The sequence below is a fragment of the Caretta caretta genome, chromosome 2 (genome assembly GCF_965140235.1).
Source record: "Caretta caretta isolate rCarCar2 chromosome 2, rCarCar1.hap1, whole genome shotgun sequence".
NCBI classification, from domain to species: domain Eukaryota; kingdom Metazoa; phylum Chordata; order Testudines; family Cheloniidae; genus Caretta; species Caretta caretta.
This window is the reverse complement of record NC_134207.1, coordinates 259,318,243-259,336,619: the sequence shown is the minus strand read 5'-3', so window position 1 is coordinate 259,336,619 and position 18,377 is coordinate 259,318,243. Positions and strand designations below refer to the sequence as shown.

The window sequence follows — 18,377 nt, the reverse complement described above, 5'->3', positions numbered from 1 at the left end:
CATTTTAACACGGTCTCCACGTTAACGCAGTACCACGCATGGATCCCAAATCCCGCGTTCTAGTGAGGGTCCGGTTTTTAATAAAATTTACCTTTTTAACAGGATTGGATTTTTGGTGTCTTAAGAGGTTTGTGCCCATGTTGTTTAATTAGCTGGGGGCAACGGCTGATTTCCTGTTTTCTTTCTCTGCTCTTTCCCGGAGTGGGGGTGAAAGGGCTGGAGGGTACCCCACAGGAAGGAATTCCCAAGTTCACCTTTCTGGGTTCCAAAAAGGGGTTTTTTTGCACTTGGGTGGCGGCAGCATCTACCAATCCAAGGTCAGAGAAAAGCTGTAACCTTGGGAGTTTAATACAAGCCTGGAGTGGCCAGTATTAATTTTTAAAATCCTTGTGGGTCCCCACCTTCGGCACTTGAAGTGCCACAGTGGGGAATCAGCCTTGACACACCCTATTGGTTTTTATACTATAATCAACTCCCTGCAATATGGGAACCTTAGGAAATTTAACTCAGCTGCATGAGAGGTCTGCTTCTGAGAACTGATGCTTCCATCATGTTGACAAGCCCAGCTTTGGCTGCTCCTATTCTATGTTCAATAAAGTTCTCTTCTACTCCAGGTTTTACATGTGGTCAAGTGAGCAATGTCTTGCCTAAAGCTGAGCTGTTTGTGAGAGGTGGGAAGTCAGGCCAAAAGAAGAAAAATATTTATCTCTATGTGAAAATTCTTCCAGGGCATAGTGGGGTTTTGGTTTTGTTAGCTCAAATGTGGTTTTTCCTAGAAAGTTCAAATGAGATTTTGTTTAAAAGCTCTGGTGCCCAGGAGCAGCTGTGAGATGTGGGAGCAGAGTTAAATAGCTGGGAAGCTATCTGATGGGGAATCAGGAATTGCAGGATGGGTGTCAGGTGTCTGCAGACTTTTAAGGTGTAACAGCAAAAGCCTGAAGGTTATCGATTAGCCTGTTTACCACAGCTCAGAATTCCTGGCACTAACAGCCCCTATAATCTGCCCAAGTTGTCTCCTCCCCGGCTACCATGGCTGGATGAGTGCTTCTTGCAGACTATTTCTGAAGTCCATACAAAATCCACATCAGGAACCATGGTTCCTATAGATATACAGAGCCCAGTAAACAGTCCACAGGTGGGAGGAGTCAAGGTATGGAGCTCGGAGGATCAAGCTTGGGAAAACAGCCAGGGAGGCTATGGAGGTCTTAGGCTCTGCAGAATTCAGGTGCCCTCATATGGAAACACTGTTTTGTTCACCCAAACATCCTTAACTCTGCTCCCCGTGGGATGCCCATCTCCCATCTTTTGTAAGATGTGTTCGTTTCAGATCAAAGACTTTCTTTGGGCTTAAAAAAAATGCCACCCTCCCGCTGGGGACAACTTGGATTTGGAAAGTCAGCGTATTGGTAAAGTAACTTCCTGTCTCACACACCATAGTTTGTCACTGCTCTAACCTTTGCTCTTTCCAGCATTGTGGCTCATTGTCACAGTCTCAGTACATAATACTAGCTGCATCTTATGCTGTTTTTGCAGTCAATGGCACGCAATTGTTGTGAATGGCCTTCAATATGCTGCATCTAATTAGAAATTGGTGAAGTGCATCTTTGCTCTGTATATTGCTGTAAATAAGGGGAGTCTCTGCTCAGCCAATACTGTTAGTAGAATTCCACCCTTCTGTCAGTCTCTGCTGAAGTGAACCTGTGGTAGATGGATAATGGGTGATTTAGATCTGTGGTTCTCTGCCTTTTCCATACTAAGGCCTCTCTTGTGTTTAGCAGTATAAGAAGGGCAGGGTAGTTGCAACCATCTGAAACCTGTTTGTGACCCACAGGCTGAGCAACTGTAGCTTGAAGTGCTGACTTGTCTCAAGGTGTTGGTATTAGAGAAGAGTTAAAGGTTATCTGGGTAACCTCAGAGCCGTTTTCAGAGCAGAGCTGGCATTGTGCGGTTCTACGCTCACTGCCCTGTCATGTGTGCTTGCTTTACAGAGCTGTTTGGGAATTTTTCCCACAAATCATTTGTCAGATACTGATTAGTCAAACCTGAGACTGTTCAGGAACAGGGTCCATTTTGATAAATTTCCAAAACAAAAAATGTTGAAAAATGTCAGTTGTCAAAGTGTGTTGACATTTTTTTAAATGAAAACTTCTGGTGTAATGACTTCTTGTTTCAAAATCAAAGCTAACTAGACTGAAAATACCAATGGAAGAAAAAAGGGTGAAATCAAATGATGGTTTGATTGACCGAAACAACAAGTTCCAGTTCAGTTTGTGAATATTGTTTAGATTCATTTTTTGGCCCTACTTGAGAGGGGACAAAATTTCACTCTCCCAAAAGTATTTGAGGGATGGGAAAAGCCTCTGGCCTGGCTCAGTTTCCATGTGAAAAGATGTTTACTAACTGCCAGGGCTGCACTCTGCTTGTTCTCCAGTAGCCAAGCGGATTTATTTCCCCTTGGTGCGTCGTCCGCACGGGTAATGGTTCTGCAGGCTAAAGCAGGGCCTCTGACATCTGTGCAGCCTTATTACTGTCAATGGGGCCAGACCAGTGTAACTGACGCTTAGTAAACCATGCTGTGAGCACCTAACCCTGTGCCGCTGATGTCAGCGGGAGTATTGCCATTCACAGCAATTGGGGCAAATCAAGCCCTCTGTTGTACAAGAAACAATTCAACTCTCTTGCTTAGCAGTGTTGGCTGTGCAAGGCTAGCGGGAGTAATGACACTTAACCTGAGATACGAAGCTTGTTAAGCTCTCCAGCAGGCGCGTGCAAAGCACCGCTATTAAAGGTTAGGCTTCGTGGCTTGAGGCTACGCGGTATCCCATGGAGTCTCAGAAATAACCATGCCTGCCACCAACCCAATAGATGGTTGTATTTCTCTCTCCAGAAAGGGTGAAGGAGTTCCTTCTGGACACAAGGCCAAATTCAGCCCACACCTGTCTGTCTGAGGTACTTATATCCCCTGAAATAACTGAGCGCCTTGTACTTTAATGTATTTATCCTCACACCCCCATTTTACAGAACGGGAAGTGAGGTACACAGTAACTTGTCTAAAATCACACTGGAATCTATGGTAGAAGCAAGGGCTTGAACTCATGTCTAACGACTGGATCAGCCTTCTTTTGTGCACCCACAATTTTCATTTGGACCCCCAAGAACCAACACACACGGTGGCTGATAAAGTCAAAGGGCTGGAAGATGGAAAAGCAAGCAAAGGCAATGGGCAGTTTTATTCATAACACCTTTAATTGCCATTATTTCAGTTTAAAGTTAAAATCAGGCAGCAACTGAGGAAAAAACAGTCCCTGGGTGCACAAACAATGCAGCTTTGAATAATACACATGATAGTTTATTTCATATTAACATGAACAGTAAAAAGTGGACATCATATGGGGCTTATTTCAGGTAATTGTCTTCCTCTATTATCTCCTTTTTGCCAGTCTCTTGTCCCTCAAAGAGTGGATACTTTGCCTCCACGGCAGCCCAAGTTAGGCAACCATTTGCCAGGTCCCGGATTATGGTAGGAAGTTCAGAGACCTAGGAGGAGAGTGCACAGAAAGAGGCAAGACATGAGACCACACAACCACTAAGTTGACTTCTTTCATCCTATGGGTACATGGATAATGTTTAACACTGTATTACAAATACAAACGCCATCAACTGTCTCAGTCTGGTGAGAGCAGATCTGTCCAACATTTTCATGTAATATTTTTACAGCCATAAATTCTTCATCACCCACTGGGATATCAAGTCATCAGGTCTCCAAGCACAGGGCATTTTGATTCTAGATCACTTTTCACTGTAGCGAATATTGGTCAACTACTCATAGCGTGGGGATTCACTAGTGAAATGCAGCTGTCACTTGGGCGGAGCACGGGGCACCTGGCAATGTCACACACCTTGGGACAGGCAGAGAAGAATGTACTGGTCCAAATGAACCTGCAAGCAGGGGATTTTGACAGGCTCTGGGGCACTGTAAGATGAGCACAAACAGTGGCTGCCTCAGGATCTGCTGAGTTTTCTCTCTGCTATTGTGAGTGTGTGATCATGGGGCAGAGTTTAAGAGCCACAGAGACCATGTGTGAATTGACTGAAGGTTCAATGGGAAAAAAATCAGACCTACTAGTCACACTGGGGCCAGCACTCATTGAAATCAATGGGAGTCATTCCAGCATCTTCGATGGTTTTTGGACCAGGCCCAGGACAGCTACTGTGATGCTTGTATGAGGGGCCCAGCAAGATATTGCTCTTCACAATGCATGCAGGGCCGTCTCCTTTTGGCGTGCGACCACCAGGAGACTCCTCCACTGCAGGAGCATGAGTGTCCCCACATCATCTGTGGCCACCATTTTGGCTCCCTTCCTTCTGGAGAACCCCAAGGATGTCACAGTGACCATCACCTGGGTGCTCTTGAATGATTAGCAGTATTGACTGCAGCTGTGTCGGGTGTGTCTGTACCATAGCAGGGGATGGCTATTTCATCACAGGAGCGGTCTGGGGAGCTGAGCCTACCCACCTAAGGAAAGGGGGAGGAAAACCTTTCTAACAGCCACTTAACAGCTTGCACTAAGGGCGATTAAGAGCAAATAGCTTTAAGGGCTCTAACCCACTCTCCTGGGCAGCATCCAAACTAGTTTGATGAGACCCCCCAGGCCTGGTCTACATCTAAACCCTAGATCGACCCAGAGAGATGTAGTTAAGCCAAGCTAAGCCCCAGTATAGACGAGGTTACGTTGACAGAAGAATTCTTCTGGCAGCCTAGCTACCGCCTCTCAAGGGGCTGGAATCACTGCAGTGACAGAAAACCCCCTTCTGTCGTTGTAGCAAGTGTTTACACTGTGGCCCTACAGTGGCCCAGCCGCACCGCTGTAGCATCTGCAGCGTAGACCAACCCCGAGAGACCCCCACAGAGAGAGAGGAAAATCTGGGCTTGCTGGGAGAATGTACATTGGTTCTGTTCTGCGCCTATACTTCGAGGAGTCATCCTATGTAATCAAGGGCTTGTCTACGCAGGGAAATTTACCAGCAGAACTATACTGGCATAGTTTCACTGCTATAGTTATACTGGTAACTACTGCAGTATAACTGCACCAGCATAGGTCTGCTGGTAAATCTCCCCACGTAGATAAACCCTTAGCTTGTGACTAGCTACGTGCGTTGACTGTTTGAAAATCTCTTTTCTCTAATATTTTGTTCCAAATGCTGAATAAAAATCCTGCATTTCAAAAATGCTGTTGGTCAGTATCACTAACTGAAACCCAGTCAGACCTGCAGGGCGGTAAGCGGCTGATGCACCCAGGTCGGTGTATCCAGCTTCTGGTCTGAGTGCAAGGACTGCGAGATTCCTCCCTGAGAGGATTAAGGGCAAGAAACCCGTGGGGTCAGAGGTACAGCTAGCCCAGTCCCCCTGGCAGTCAGATCAGCTGTCCCTTGAAGTCTGTCTGAGCAAGTGAAAACTGGGCTTTTAAAGCACCTCAAGAGGCCACAGGGGTTAGTTCACCAGAAGGAGAGGGTCCAAGGTGGTCACTTGTATGTCACAGCCCACAGAACAGCCTATGGAGACACCATGCTGAGGCCCCAAGGAGGCCTACTTCCCCCAGTAACAGTGACAGGTCACCACAGGATTGTCTGGGGGACAGCTTAGTGCTACATACACAAGTCAGCAACTACACCCACAATGACACACACTCACAGTGAGTGGGTTGGCCTTCTAGCAGGTGCCTAAATGGCTCAAGGGTCTTTTAGGGGTGACCTCTCTCTCTGGCTGTTGAAAGTAACTCCTCAGTTCATTTCACTGGCAGGCTGGTGAGAATACCCCTCACCTTCAGAACACATGGACTGTACATGGCTCACACCAAGGCCAGTATGCCCACAGGTTCAGAGGCAACAGGCCCAGCCCCTGTGCTAGTTACATACATTTAACTCCTTCCCTAACACACGTGCAGGCATTTTACCTCGGCTCGTATCTGACGCATAGAGTCACGGTCCCTTAGAGTGGCTGTGTGAGGCACCTTGTTCACCGTGTCGAAGTCTATCGTGATGCCGAAAGCCACGCCGATCTCGTCGGTCCTGGCATAGCGCCGGCCAATGGAGCCGGAGGAATCGTCCACTTTGTGGGAGATGCCGTTCCTGGTGAGCGCCTCAGCTGGAAGAAGCGGAGATTCCCAGGATTAGCAACAGCCCGGCTGGGCTGGAGGATCAGAAGGACTCAGACCCACAGGGTGATAAATAGAAAAGGGTGAGGGGAGTACCAATGGACAGGCATTACTGTCCCAGCAAGGCGGACCCAAAACCACTCCCCACGCCGGTTATTTGCTGCTCGGCCCAACTCTTAACTGGAAGTTGTTCACACAGGGTCCTGTGTCGCCACCTGGCTGCAGTCAGTCCCTCTGAGGTCAGTGGGGCTGCCCACGAAGCCAGGGTGGGAGATTCTGGCCCTTATGTTTTAAGCTCCTCGGGGTAAGGATTGCTCCTTATTCTATGCCTATAAAGCACCTAGCGCAATTCGGGTACAACATTAGTAATAATTGGGGGGAGGCTGCATGTCTTTGGGGGCTAGAAAGTAAGAAGTGACTTTATTGTGACAGAAGGATTCGGGTTCGAGGCCCACACCAGGGTTCAGGCTCATACCCACACCATGCAGACACTATAGTGCAGGGTTAGCACTCTATCGTGCATTGCTAAGTCTTCTGAAAGAGGACACCGAATCAAGGGTCTCTCAAGCCTGACATTAAAGGTCTTGCAGCGAAACACTAACTAAAGAACCGGTTCATCTCAGTGTCTGGGCCCAGACAGGTTATCTCAAAGAGCTGAAAACAAAAGCTCCAAGCAAGCCCTGATTCTAACATTGTGGGACCTCACGGCTGTTCCACCGACTTACACAGCGATTGCTACTGTGCTCTCTCGCACTACTTTGCAAAGTGCTTTGACATACCAGAGGGGAAGGGCTACCTTTGAAACTAAAGCCCAGGGCTGGGCACAAGGAGGTCTAGGTTTTATTCAGAGGCTACGTGGCAAGTAAGTGGCTGAGCTGGGAACAGGACGCAGCAGTCTGGGCTCCTGTCCTGCTCTAAGCAACAAACACACTACTCACCGCAGCCATTACATGGACAGGGTGAGTCACATTTTTTGACATGTAGGTAAATAACAGTTTTTTCATTAGGACTCACGGTAAAGAGCAAAGGAGCATATTTTGTACCTAAGCTGATAAGTTTATATGATAAATTTGCAAGGCTGGTTCACATCAATGCAGAGGTCTCCAATGACAGAAGATGCTGAAAGCTTTGGAGTTCTCCCTACCTCAGGTGCATGCTACTACCTTTGGCATAAACAAGCATCATTAAAAGACCCCCCCACTCTTGATTTCCACCCCCCCACCACATCTTTCCAATCCATGGTCGTGTGGCATTTACTCACATAGCTCCTTGACGAAAGGCATGAATTCCTGATTCTGGCTCAGAGGAAGGACAGAGCATTTGAAGGGCGCTACAACTGCCGGGAAGCTGAAGAACTACACAAATACAGTCAAAATAAACACGAGTTTAATTATTAAGCAGCTACAATCTGCGCCAGGTTCTTAGCTGGGGTAAGTCAGCACAGCTCCAGTGAAATCAGTAGAGCTAGGCCAATTTCTTCCAGCAGAGGAGCTGGCCCTCTGTACATCATTAAAGCTTCAGAGGTAAAGGCATGTTTCGCCCAAAACCCCTGAAAACAAAGGTGTGGGGGGACTAAAATATTTAGTCCCAATGCATCTCCCTGGATGGTGGTGCTTAGGATCTAGCAGACCCCCTCTCCAATTCAAACAGAGACTTGATTCAGATAGGAAGTATGGCTGTAAATAGTTGTGAGATTTAGTTCATTATTAACAAAGTTAACAAAAAACATCATTCCAAAGGGAGGGGAATTGGAGTAAGATTCTTTCCCCAGCCTTCATGCTCTCATCTTACCCCATCCCTCCCTTCCTTCTGCACACAGCACAGGTTCCCAAGAATCTGCACAGGTGGATCACATCTTAACAGAGAGACTAGATAACAGACCATCTCTCCCGCCTCCAGCCCCGACTTGTAATCCCATCACAGTAGCAACCTCAGCTGGAAAAGAAATGTAGCTTCTTTAAAAAAAAAACGTAGCCGTGGGAAACAAGGAAAGGGGGCTGGCACCAAGTGCTACATTGCTCTCCATGGGCCACCAGTGAGTGCTCCTTGGATTGCAGTTTGGGCATCATGGACACCACCAGTCTGACCTAGAACATGCACTCTTTCCCTCTGACCTCAGTTGCAGGGAGGTCTCAAGCCAGGATCGTGAGGATGCCTGCATGGTACTGAGATGGCAAAAGCACAGACAAATCACTTAAAAGGACTTCACTCCCCTCGAGGGAGACCTGCCAAGTTTCAGCCCACAGGGAAAAGAAAGTCCTCCCCTCCAAAGTAGTACGGTGAGTGCAAACCATCCCAGATAATTGTAAGTGCCTCGGCACAACTCGCACCGGCCGTGGTAGGGAGAGGAACGAGTTGACCTAACAGGGGTTTCCCAGATCTGTTTTGTATTTCAAGGTATGGAATCAAATGCCCACAGCTGCTTCTCAACCAACCCAAAGACGCATGAAGGCTCACCGTTCGTTGTTCATCTCCCTCCCGGACATGGAATGTGTGTTCAAACACCGTATACATGATCCTTCCAATTCCGAATGAGGGCTCAATCACATTCGGGACTATTTCTTCCACTAGAGCACAAAACACACTGCATTCAGAAAGGCAGTTTACAAAAGCACAGTTACTTGATTGAACCTGCACTCCTTCACACAGGTCTGGATTTACTGCAGGTGAATGTATAAAGAGATGGGTTTAAATAGCTCTGCTTCCAATGGGAATACTTGGAGATCAAGATTTGGACGACACATACTGATAAGGGTGCTATCATTTTAGTATGAATCTAGTTGTCTGAGCAAAGGAGAGGGGGAGACGGCACAGCATTTTAGAGAAAGCCTTGGCAGACAAATTGAGAAGTTAAGAGTTTGTTAGTTTCTGGAACCAGCTTGTATGCTTCTAAGTGGCAATGCTATTTTGTTTATATGCTGAAAAGCCATTTCTGATGTACTAGCCTCGTGTTCCCATCTTCACTGGTTAGAACAACAACTGTTCTGTGAAACAGGCCGGTGCTGCTCTGCCAGCCACTGTGGCACAACACCGTCTCCCACCGGGATTATATTCACAGGACATCTTACACCATTTTTAATTTGTTTCTAAGAGCCACAGCCCTATGGAACATGGATACAGAACATTAGATTCCTTCATTCTGGCTATGCCTCCCCTTCCAGCCATGGATAAGCTGAACTCTGAGTCTGTACTAATACAAATTAAGTGACCAGCAACCAAAACTCCAGCTGACTGCTCTGAGATAATAAAATGGAGATGGACTATGAGTGTAGTTACTTTCTACCACTGACTGACAGGCACTTAGAGACCTTGCTAATGCCTGCAGATTGCGTAGGTCTCTGAGGCAGAGTAAGAGTTAAGGATGCTCTGCACCTAACAGGAAGTACTCTGAATCTTGGCTCGTAAGTGATTAAAAAAAGCTGAGGAAGGATGATGGTCTAGTGGTTAGGATGCCTACCTGGATCTCTGGGTTAGAAAATGGGTTAAATTTCTAACTCGACCACAGACTTCCCATGTGGCCTTAGTCAAGTCACTAACAGAGCTGGCTGGCAAAACAAAGTTCACTTCCACAAAAGTTGTCAAGATTTTGGAAAAAACTGGGACGAAGCCAAATCCCCCCAAAATGTTGCAGAACTGAAATCCTGCAATATTTCCTTTCAGGCACACGGTATTTCCAAAGTGATATGTCCCCTGGGATCCCCAGCCACCTGCTTGGCAGCCTGCAGTGAGGGCAGGCACCCTGCAAGCTTCTGACTAAAACTGACACGACTGTCAGTGTTCTCTACTGTCCATAGCTGAATGGCAGCAATGAAACTGACTAAACTCGTCTTCAGCCTGGTGGGGAGTCAGGAGCCTGGAAGCCCTGGGAGCACAGGCCCTGCCACAGCCCATCTCTTGGTGGGCTGCTAAGGAGTTGGGAGCTGTGACACTCACAGATACACAACTCCTAGAGCAGACTGAGGAGCCAGCTGGCCCAAGAGTTCGGAAGCCCAGGGCTCCCTGACTCTGAGGCCATCCTCATGGCGAGCCATCCTGGAGCTGTGGGCCCTGGAAGCCCAGGTGGGAGAGCTGGCAGGAGACCAAGCCTGGGTTGTGTCAGAAGTCTGTCAAAATTGAACAGTTTTGCGAAACATTTTGATTTTGACAAATCAGCGAACAACGAAAAAATGTTCGGGGGGAATTTTTCCTACCAGCTCTAGTCACTTAGACTCTCTGGGCCTTAGTCTCCACCTCTAAAATGGGGAGAATAGCAGTGCCGAACCTCACAGGGATGTTATGAGGCTAAATACATTGAACATTGCAGGTGCCTCACCTATAGCGGTAATGGGGGCCATGTAAGTACCATAGATAGAAGGCAGTCTGCCTACTGATAATTACAGAAAGTGATTCTTTTATAAGATGGAATCCTATAAATAACTGTCTGACCAACTTTGATCCTGTGCTGGAACTTATCCTGAAAGGAAATAATTCATCTGAAAACAGAGGGAACATTTCTTTAAAAAACCATTAGCCCCAAAGCTTGGTACCTAAACTTAGGCACCGTAATAAAAATAACTTTATTTACCAAGGTGCTTCCATTGAATGAAATTCCAATGAAAGCAGCAGGTTCTCAGCACCTCTGGGATTGAGCCACTTATTTAGGAACCTATATACTGATTTAGGTGCTTAATTTTAAGCACTTAAGTCTCAAAATTTTGGCCACAACTTTCATATTTGCTTATCTCTCCTGCACTCAAAATGTATTGTGATCAGCTTCCCATCTCTAAGATTTTTAAAAAGTAAATGAAGTTACCATGCAGTGTTTTCTGGAATCTCTTCACACTGACCATGTCCTTTGTTAATTGAAAAGTTTTCCCTTCAGTTTCAACAGTGAATTCCCTGTAAAGAAAATACCAGTGCTTTAGTATTAGTCAACAAAACTAGTTATATCACTTTCCCTTATGTCGTTTTGCTGGTTTTTTTTTTTTAAAACATTAAAAACCAAACTGGTTTGGGGGCTATACAGAAAAGTCAGCTCAAACTCCAGAGATCAAAGGAAGAAACAAGTAGCACGTCTCTCTTTTTTTTTTAAATACTTAAAGTTTTTATCTAGCATTTTTATTATTGTTGTAAAATAAAATTTTTCATAATCATTGGTGAACATAAAAGCAATGTGGTTAATAGCCAGGAGCAAATTCAATTACAATATGGAAGGGTTCCAGGGTGAAATACAGAAAAAGAAAAATTAACCACAGGACAACCAGACATTCATTCATTACAGACTTCTCATGTATTGTAACACACACATACTTTTCATGTCAGTTGAGTTCTGATGGAGAGTACCTGACCTCTGAATGGGAATTGGAAAAATCAAAGATATTATTGATCTGTTAAAGCTTCCCAAACAAGTGGATGGGCCAAAATCTATTTTTGACTGATTCCTACAACATTTGGTGTTGCTCTCTCAAGGCGGACAAAAAAAGTTAACCCACAGCTGCTATAGGGCCAAATCCTTAACAGTCAGAGTATAAGGCCAGAAGGGACCACCAGATCAACTGATCCGACCTCCTGTATAGCACAGGCTACCAGCACCACCCAGTACCCACACATTAAACTCAACAACCTAACTTAGGCCAAGTTATTACAGCCCACAGGAGACTAGACATGTGCCACAGGCAGAGAATAGCAGGGACCGAGGTGCGTCAGTGTCTGAGGCCTCCACTATGGCAGGGAAATGAATGAGATATAGCCAGATAATCCTGGCAAGTGACCTGCACCCACATGCTGCTGAGGAAGGCAAAAAAAAACAAAACAAAAAACCATCAGGTCACTGCCAATCTGACTGGTGAAAATTCCCTCCTGACCCCACATATGGCGATCAGTTAGACTCTTAGCATCTGAGGACCAGCCAGCCAAGCACCCGAGAGAGAGACTGCATGGTGCCACCTCAGAGCCCTGGCCTTCCCCACCCAATGTCCCATCTCCAGCCATGGCCATCCCTGATGCTTCAGAAGGAAATTTTAAAAAAACCACAAACACCCCAAAATACACTGGGGTAAGGGGGAGCAAATCCCTTCCTGGCCCCCCAGCTGTCCTCAGTCAGGCAGAACTCCCACTGATGTCAACCTGGCCCTAAATATCCAGTTCACAAACAGGAAAGATTTTATTAAACTTCCAGCTGGCAAATTGCTGCTGTAGTACAAACTCTGCCTCATTTTGTATGGCAGCCACCTACAGAACAGAGTCATCTAAACTTAACCATCCATAAAGCAGGTCTAACCACAGGCACTTCAGCACACAGCTGGCTCCGTGCACCCATGCTGGTGAATCAGTAGTGGTGTCTCAGGTATACTAACCTGATGGCTTCCAGGAGGGTGTGTAACACAGTAATGGGTGCATTTATGAAAGGCTGTGTGCCAAGCTGCCTGCATTGAGACCAATTTTCCAGAGGAGATTACGTTTAGAGAGGCACATCCTGAATGTGGATGCGTCAGGGAGTCGCGTTTGAACTATTGCCATCCTTTGTGGTAAAAGCTACGTCCACTGAAAAATGCTGCTATTGCTTTGCTCCGTTGGAGGGTTAAGGAATTGGGTTAACTTTCTCCTGGGGGACCAATGCGCCCCCGCGATAATTTCTCAGTCTCGGAGGTCTGGTTTGGATGAATTACAAGTAGTGTTTTTCCTGCACTTTAGTTACCTTGACACTCCTGAAACACTTACAAAAACACCAAACTGGCTCTAATACTGGGGGAAAAACCCACACAGCGCAGTAGTCACTCCACGGGGCTTGTTTTGCACAAGCTATTTCAAACATAGGAGCTGCAGCTTTATTTATTTTTTTAAGCTAACCCTACTCAGAAACGTAACGATGCTGCTTTTGAAGTCAGGCAGAGCCTCCTAACTCACCAACCGGAAAGCACCTACTTCAACGGGGCTGTGCCCGGCCCCTCCATATTCACTGTTCTCTAGCACCGCAACAACCCGAATGGCACCGGAAGTCAGACTGGCTGCTGCCACCTGTGCTACTCCCACCCGTGTTTTACCCAATGATAGCTCGACAAACCCGTTTGCCAGATGCTGGGACTGGAGGACAGGGGATGGATCGCTTGGTAATGGCCCCGTTCTGTTCTTTCCCTTTGAAGCATCTGGCATTGGCCTCTGCCAGAAATCCTCTGTCAGGATACTGGGCTAGGTGGACCATGGGTCTCACCCAGTCTGGCCAGACTCATGTTCTTATTCTTATGAGCCTGTTGATGAACCAAGAAATCCCTACTGGGCAGGAATCATTCCCATGTGAATGCATCTTATTTCAGAACAGACCTGACCGCCTTTGTCAGTGCTGGCCAGCTCGTGAGCCCCAACCCACAAGCTGTTGAACAGCTTCCTCTCCCAGTGAAGTCAGTGGGAGCTGAGGACTCTCACCCCCTCAGAGGTAACATTCAGTACCTTGCAGGACTGGCTCCTACGTGACACACAGGGCAGCTTGCCAGGAGCCAGCAGGCTGCACCTAGTTTGCATGTAAACCTTTTAAAACCAAAGCATAAGCGCACATAACCCTAATATTTACATGTATCCATCAGCAAAGAATTGCCTCTCGGCTAAGCCACCAGCAGTAAAAACTGCAGATGATCCATTTTATCGTGGCCTTCCGTTACTGGCAAGGCTGGTGAAGGATGCACTGAGCTTACTCAAGCAGCTTTTTGGGTATCCCTGGCGTAGGTAATTGCTAAGAAAATCTTATTCAGCCCCACACCCAGGGCCTTCTCACCCTTTGTCATTCAGCAGCTTCTCCATCTCGCTGATGTAACATTCGTCACAGATGGAAAGGTATTCCAGCACCAGCTTCGCATCCTTCTTGTAGGCCTTGCCAACGGCTCCCTTATTTGCCTCAAACTGAACAACACTGGCTGTTTTGTACAGAGCAGTTAAGGAAATAGAGCTCAGAGGACACTCTGACCTGACACTTTCATTAGTTCATACTGGGTAACAGATGTAATTATGGCAGCACCTACAGAATTTGGGTCCGTGTTTTGTCATCGTACCTTATTCGGTGCTGACACCCATTTGAGAGCTTACCTCTGAGGGACTGTTCACTTCCTGGTCTGTCAGTACTTTAGACCAGCATATACGTGCATGAATATGGACGCTATTAGAGCAAGATTTTTACACACTGGGCTGGTTTCTGATCTCAGTTACACCTGAGTAATCTGGAGTGACACCAATGGCTTCAGTTAGTTACTCCAGATTTACACTGGTGCACCCAAGAACAGAATCTAATCCAATATCTTCAAGAAAAGGCCCACCAGGCCTTCCCCACTGACCCAGAGCCAGTCGCAGCTCACCACCTCAGTGAAAACGCGCCAGATAGGTACCAAGGCAATCTGGCAAGCAGTCCCTCCCAACCCCCTGAAGGTGACATATGGGGGTGCGAAATCAGTGGTCCTGAGCCAGCGGACAGCCTGGCAGGTTGAATCCTCTGAGCAGACCACACCCGCTTACCTTTTAATGGGTTCACACCCTTCTTTAAACGCTCCAAAGTTCCTTCGCAAGTAACTGGTATAATGTTTCAAATGTTCATGAAAATAAACAAATCGAAACCAAGGAGCCAGGAAACAAACTTTGGCCTGTATTTACTTTACACACCCGAGTAAAGTTACTCATCCGCTGAAGTCTTTGCTGGGTCAGCCCCAAAGATATTCATTACACTGCTATGAGCATCACGCTCTCCTGATTTAACTTAGACACTCACTCAAAGGTCTAACTTTGACCAGACCTGCAGAGGCCTCAGGACATTTCAGTTTCAGATGCTGCCTAGCTTTAGGGAGATCTCTTTTGTTCGCAAAGGATATGGGTTCTTTCAGAGGCTTCTCAGCTATCAGTGGAACTTTGGTGGCTCTGGCGTGGCAGGAGAGGTCATAGCAGGAGCGATCAGCACAACCAACGATCTCGATCCAACCCTAGAAAAGCAAAAGTGGAAGCTTTTAGCAGTCTGTTTTTTTGTTCGCTTAACCATGAAACATGTTTGTATGCCCCTAAGCCCGCCACGCTCCCAGGCCTGGTTTTGCTATCCAATTAGCTCTGTTATGATAAGCAGCATTAGTTCCACCAGCTCCTCCCTAATCTGAACGGCCCTCCGTTTGCTTCGAGAAGTAACCAGTTATGTAATATACAAGGTGCATATACATGCAGGGCCAGGTTCTCTACCGCGGCTTGTGAAACTACACAGACTTACACCAGCAGAGGACCTGGGTAACAGCGTACATTTTTTACATTCACGTAAGCGTTCATGAGATGAGCTGAGTAACTGGGTATCACTGAGGCTTTTATCACTTCATGAGCTTGGGGCAGAGTAGCCAACTTGCCTCTTTACAACTCTCAAAGATGCCATGCTTAAGATCTGCTAAGTAACATATGATTCACAACTGACTGAAGCATTTCCTTGCATACGTTCCTGTGTGGAAAGGAAGAGTCTGTGACCAAATTAATTTGCACAAAGCACTGCCAATGAATTCCAAATATTTTAGTAAAACCACTGAGCTGTTTGGTTTACAACGTGGCCATAAATGAGACAAGGCACATTGGTCTTCTCCATACATTCTGGCGTGCGTGTGCACACACGTGCACCCACATGTATACGCAGTCAAAACCTGCTTGCATGGAATCCTCATTGGCAACAGAAAGACTCAAAGGGTCTGTCTACACTGCAATCAGAGTTGCGAATGCAGCATGTGCAGACATACCCAAGCAGGCTCGGCAGATAGCCCAGACACCACGGCAGTACAGGCTAGCCATTCAAGTACATATCAGGATCCAGGGCAGGCTTGTTCAGCTTCGCTGCTATTGCTATTTGAGGTAGCTAGCTCAAAGCTTGCTTGGGTATGTTCAGATGTGCTGCATGCAGTGTTGTTCTATCCGTGTTGGTCCCAGAATATTCGAGACACAAGGTGGGTGAGGGAATACATTTTATTAGACCAACTTCTGTTGGGGAGACAGATGCTTTCGTGCTTACACAAACCTCTTCTTCAGTGCAGACATACCCGAAGAGGATGTGTGTACAGGAAACATCCCTGTGCTCCAACACATTCCATGCAGGAAAGTCCTACAGAATTTCACAGGGAGGAAACCAATAGGGTATGACAGAAAAACCTATTAGATATAACAGACAAGGATAACCTTTCTACAGAATTTTTAAGCCATCCTGCAGAGTTATACCCCTGCTACAGAATTCTGTAAGTTGGTTTAAACATTCTGTAGGAACAGAGAAGGATTTCAGTTCTACAGGATTTTTTCTATGAAGGGATTATATTCAGTTTCAGTCAAGCTCCAGTGATTCTTGATATTAAAAGTCTGGTACAACTTTACACATAGTAACATCATCCATTAGTGGGCTGTGATGACACTACTGATGGCCAACCCCTCAGCTACTTCAATAAGGAGTTGAGATGATTAGTGTTCAGCCAGAACACTTGTATTTTTACCCACACAGAGCCAAACCTGAAGATCCTTACTCATATCTTAAACTAAAGCAAACTCCTAATTAACTGAACCAGCTATCCAAACCTAGAAGAGCAGAAGCCTGGATTCCATGACCAAGGAGGTCCCTTCTGGTACTGTGTTCCTAAAGTCCCCATCCTGTAATGGGCTCTGCATGGGCCTTCCCTTGGGCATGCAGAAACAACCCAGTTTGGACCTCTTGACTTCAACAGAGCCTCTTGCAGGGATCTGCCATGAGACGATCACTGCGATGGTAGGGCCTTCGTTCGTAGTGGCTGGCAGAATCCCATCGGCCTTCTGACCCTGTCTTGTGATTCAATTCCTCGGAGTTCTCAAAGTAGTTTCAGTAGTCTGAGAATTAGTGTACCCCGTCCCACTTGAAAAGACTAGTCAGGTGCAGAGAGGGCTTTACTCTAATGGGAAAAACTACTCATTCACCCAACCCAATTCCAGCTAAAAGATTTGATCTGATTCTCTTACACGTGAGGTTTCTTCTCTTTCCAGTTGCCATAACTGATCAATAGAAGAGCCCCCTAAGAAGCTTCCGTTCAAAAATATCACTGCTGATTAATATAAAGACCACCATCGAGATTAATAGAAGTAGCAATAAGCTCTCTAAAAACATGTAATGAGGAGGGTGTAAAAATCTGCTACACCCCTAACAAACCTTCCTGTTCACTTAAAAAAATATATACACACAAGATCTTAAAAGCCCAACAAACAATCATAGGAAAGCATAGTGTACACTAAGTCCCGACATCACAAAATTCTTCCAGCAGCAAAGGGGGAGCAGGAGTGGAGTAGGAACAGAGGTCCTGGGAAAACAGCTCCTGGAGCAGTAGCTTTCCCAGCAGCAGGGAGTCCTTTTTTAGCCCTCATAGTCAAAGGGGGGCTGGGGATGGAGCAGGAAGGAAGCTGCCTTGGGCCCACAGCTCCAGCAGTAGAGTCTCCTCCACCACTGATTTTATTGGGGTAACAAGCTGGAAACCATAGGGCCCCGATTCTCTTCTCACTTGGGTGCAATTCATCCACATGCCACTTATGTCCTCTGACTAGGGTTTACATCACGTGTTCCTTCTGCACGGCGGCGAACGTGTTCCCCTTGCAGCAGTCGTCCAGCAGGAGTGACTCCACTGTGGTCAATGGAGTTGTGCGAGCATGAAGCTGAGCAGAGAGGAGCCTTAAACCTACCTGTTGAATTTCTTCACTTTAATAAACAGAGTTGGGAGACCATCTCACTAGTGGCGTGCCAGACTAGGAACATATCAGTGCATGGGGAAAGTGCAACATGCAACTCAAGACCCTGCTGGTAGGTTTAATCCGGCAACTTACATAGGATGTTTTGGACTCTGCATCCCAGCAGTCACAGGCATAATGAGCCATCTCGTTCTCCATGTGCTGTCGGAAGCGCAGCTTATCCGGGGATACACCAACCTTCGTAAGGTAGAGGTAGATTCTGCCAATGAAGTAACCTAGTACAGAGTTATTGATCACACCCTAGAGAGAGAAAGAAACACACACTTTGTTACTTTCCACAACAACATTTTGTCGCCTCAGAAAGACTGGAGACAGCGGACACTACTTCACTTTTGAGGGACAGCTTCTTGCTGCTGCACGTGGTAAATTGAGATACAATATGTGTCCTGAAACCCACTGCATCATGAGCTCAGTCCAGCAAAATCTCTGTACTGCGCAGGAAAATCTCCCAACAGAAGAGCTGCGAGCGCATCATTTGTGACTGAAACTACT

General features: G+C 46.5%; 1 protein-coding gene across 1 annotated transcript in view; it reads right to left on the bottom strand.

The window, feature by feature from the left end:
* Positions 1 to 3,227: 3,227 nt before the first annotated feature.
* The window catches only part of GARS1 (glycyl-tRNA synthetase 1), a 34,900-nt gene continuing 19,750 nt past the window's right edge, over positions 3,228 to 18,377 (bottom strand). Inside the window, exons 10-17 of the mRNA XM_048837466.2 lie at positions 17,961 to 18,125; positions 14,979 to 15,091; positions 13,903 to 14,043; positions 10,948 to 11,033; positions 8,613 to 8,722; positions 7,417 to 7,510; positions 5,955 to 6,145; positions 3,228 to 3,537 (exon numbers count right to left, since the gene is read on the bottom strand). Coding sequence (XP_048693423.2) covers positions 3,397 to 3,537; positions 5,955 to 6,145; positions 7,417 to 7,510; positions 8,613 to 8,722; positions 10,948 to 11,033; positions 13,903 to 14,043; positions 14,979 to 15,091; positions 17,961 to 18,125 — 1,041 coding nt within the window. The 3' untranslated portion in view covers positions 3,228 to 3,396. The remainder of the gene's footprint in view (positions 3,538 to 5,954; positions 6,146 to 7,416; positions 7,511 to 8,612; positions 8,723 to 10,947; positions 11,034 to 13,902; positions 14,044 to 14,978; positions 15,092 to 17,960; positions 18,126 to 18,377) is intronic.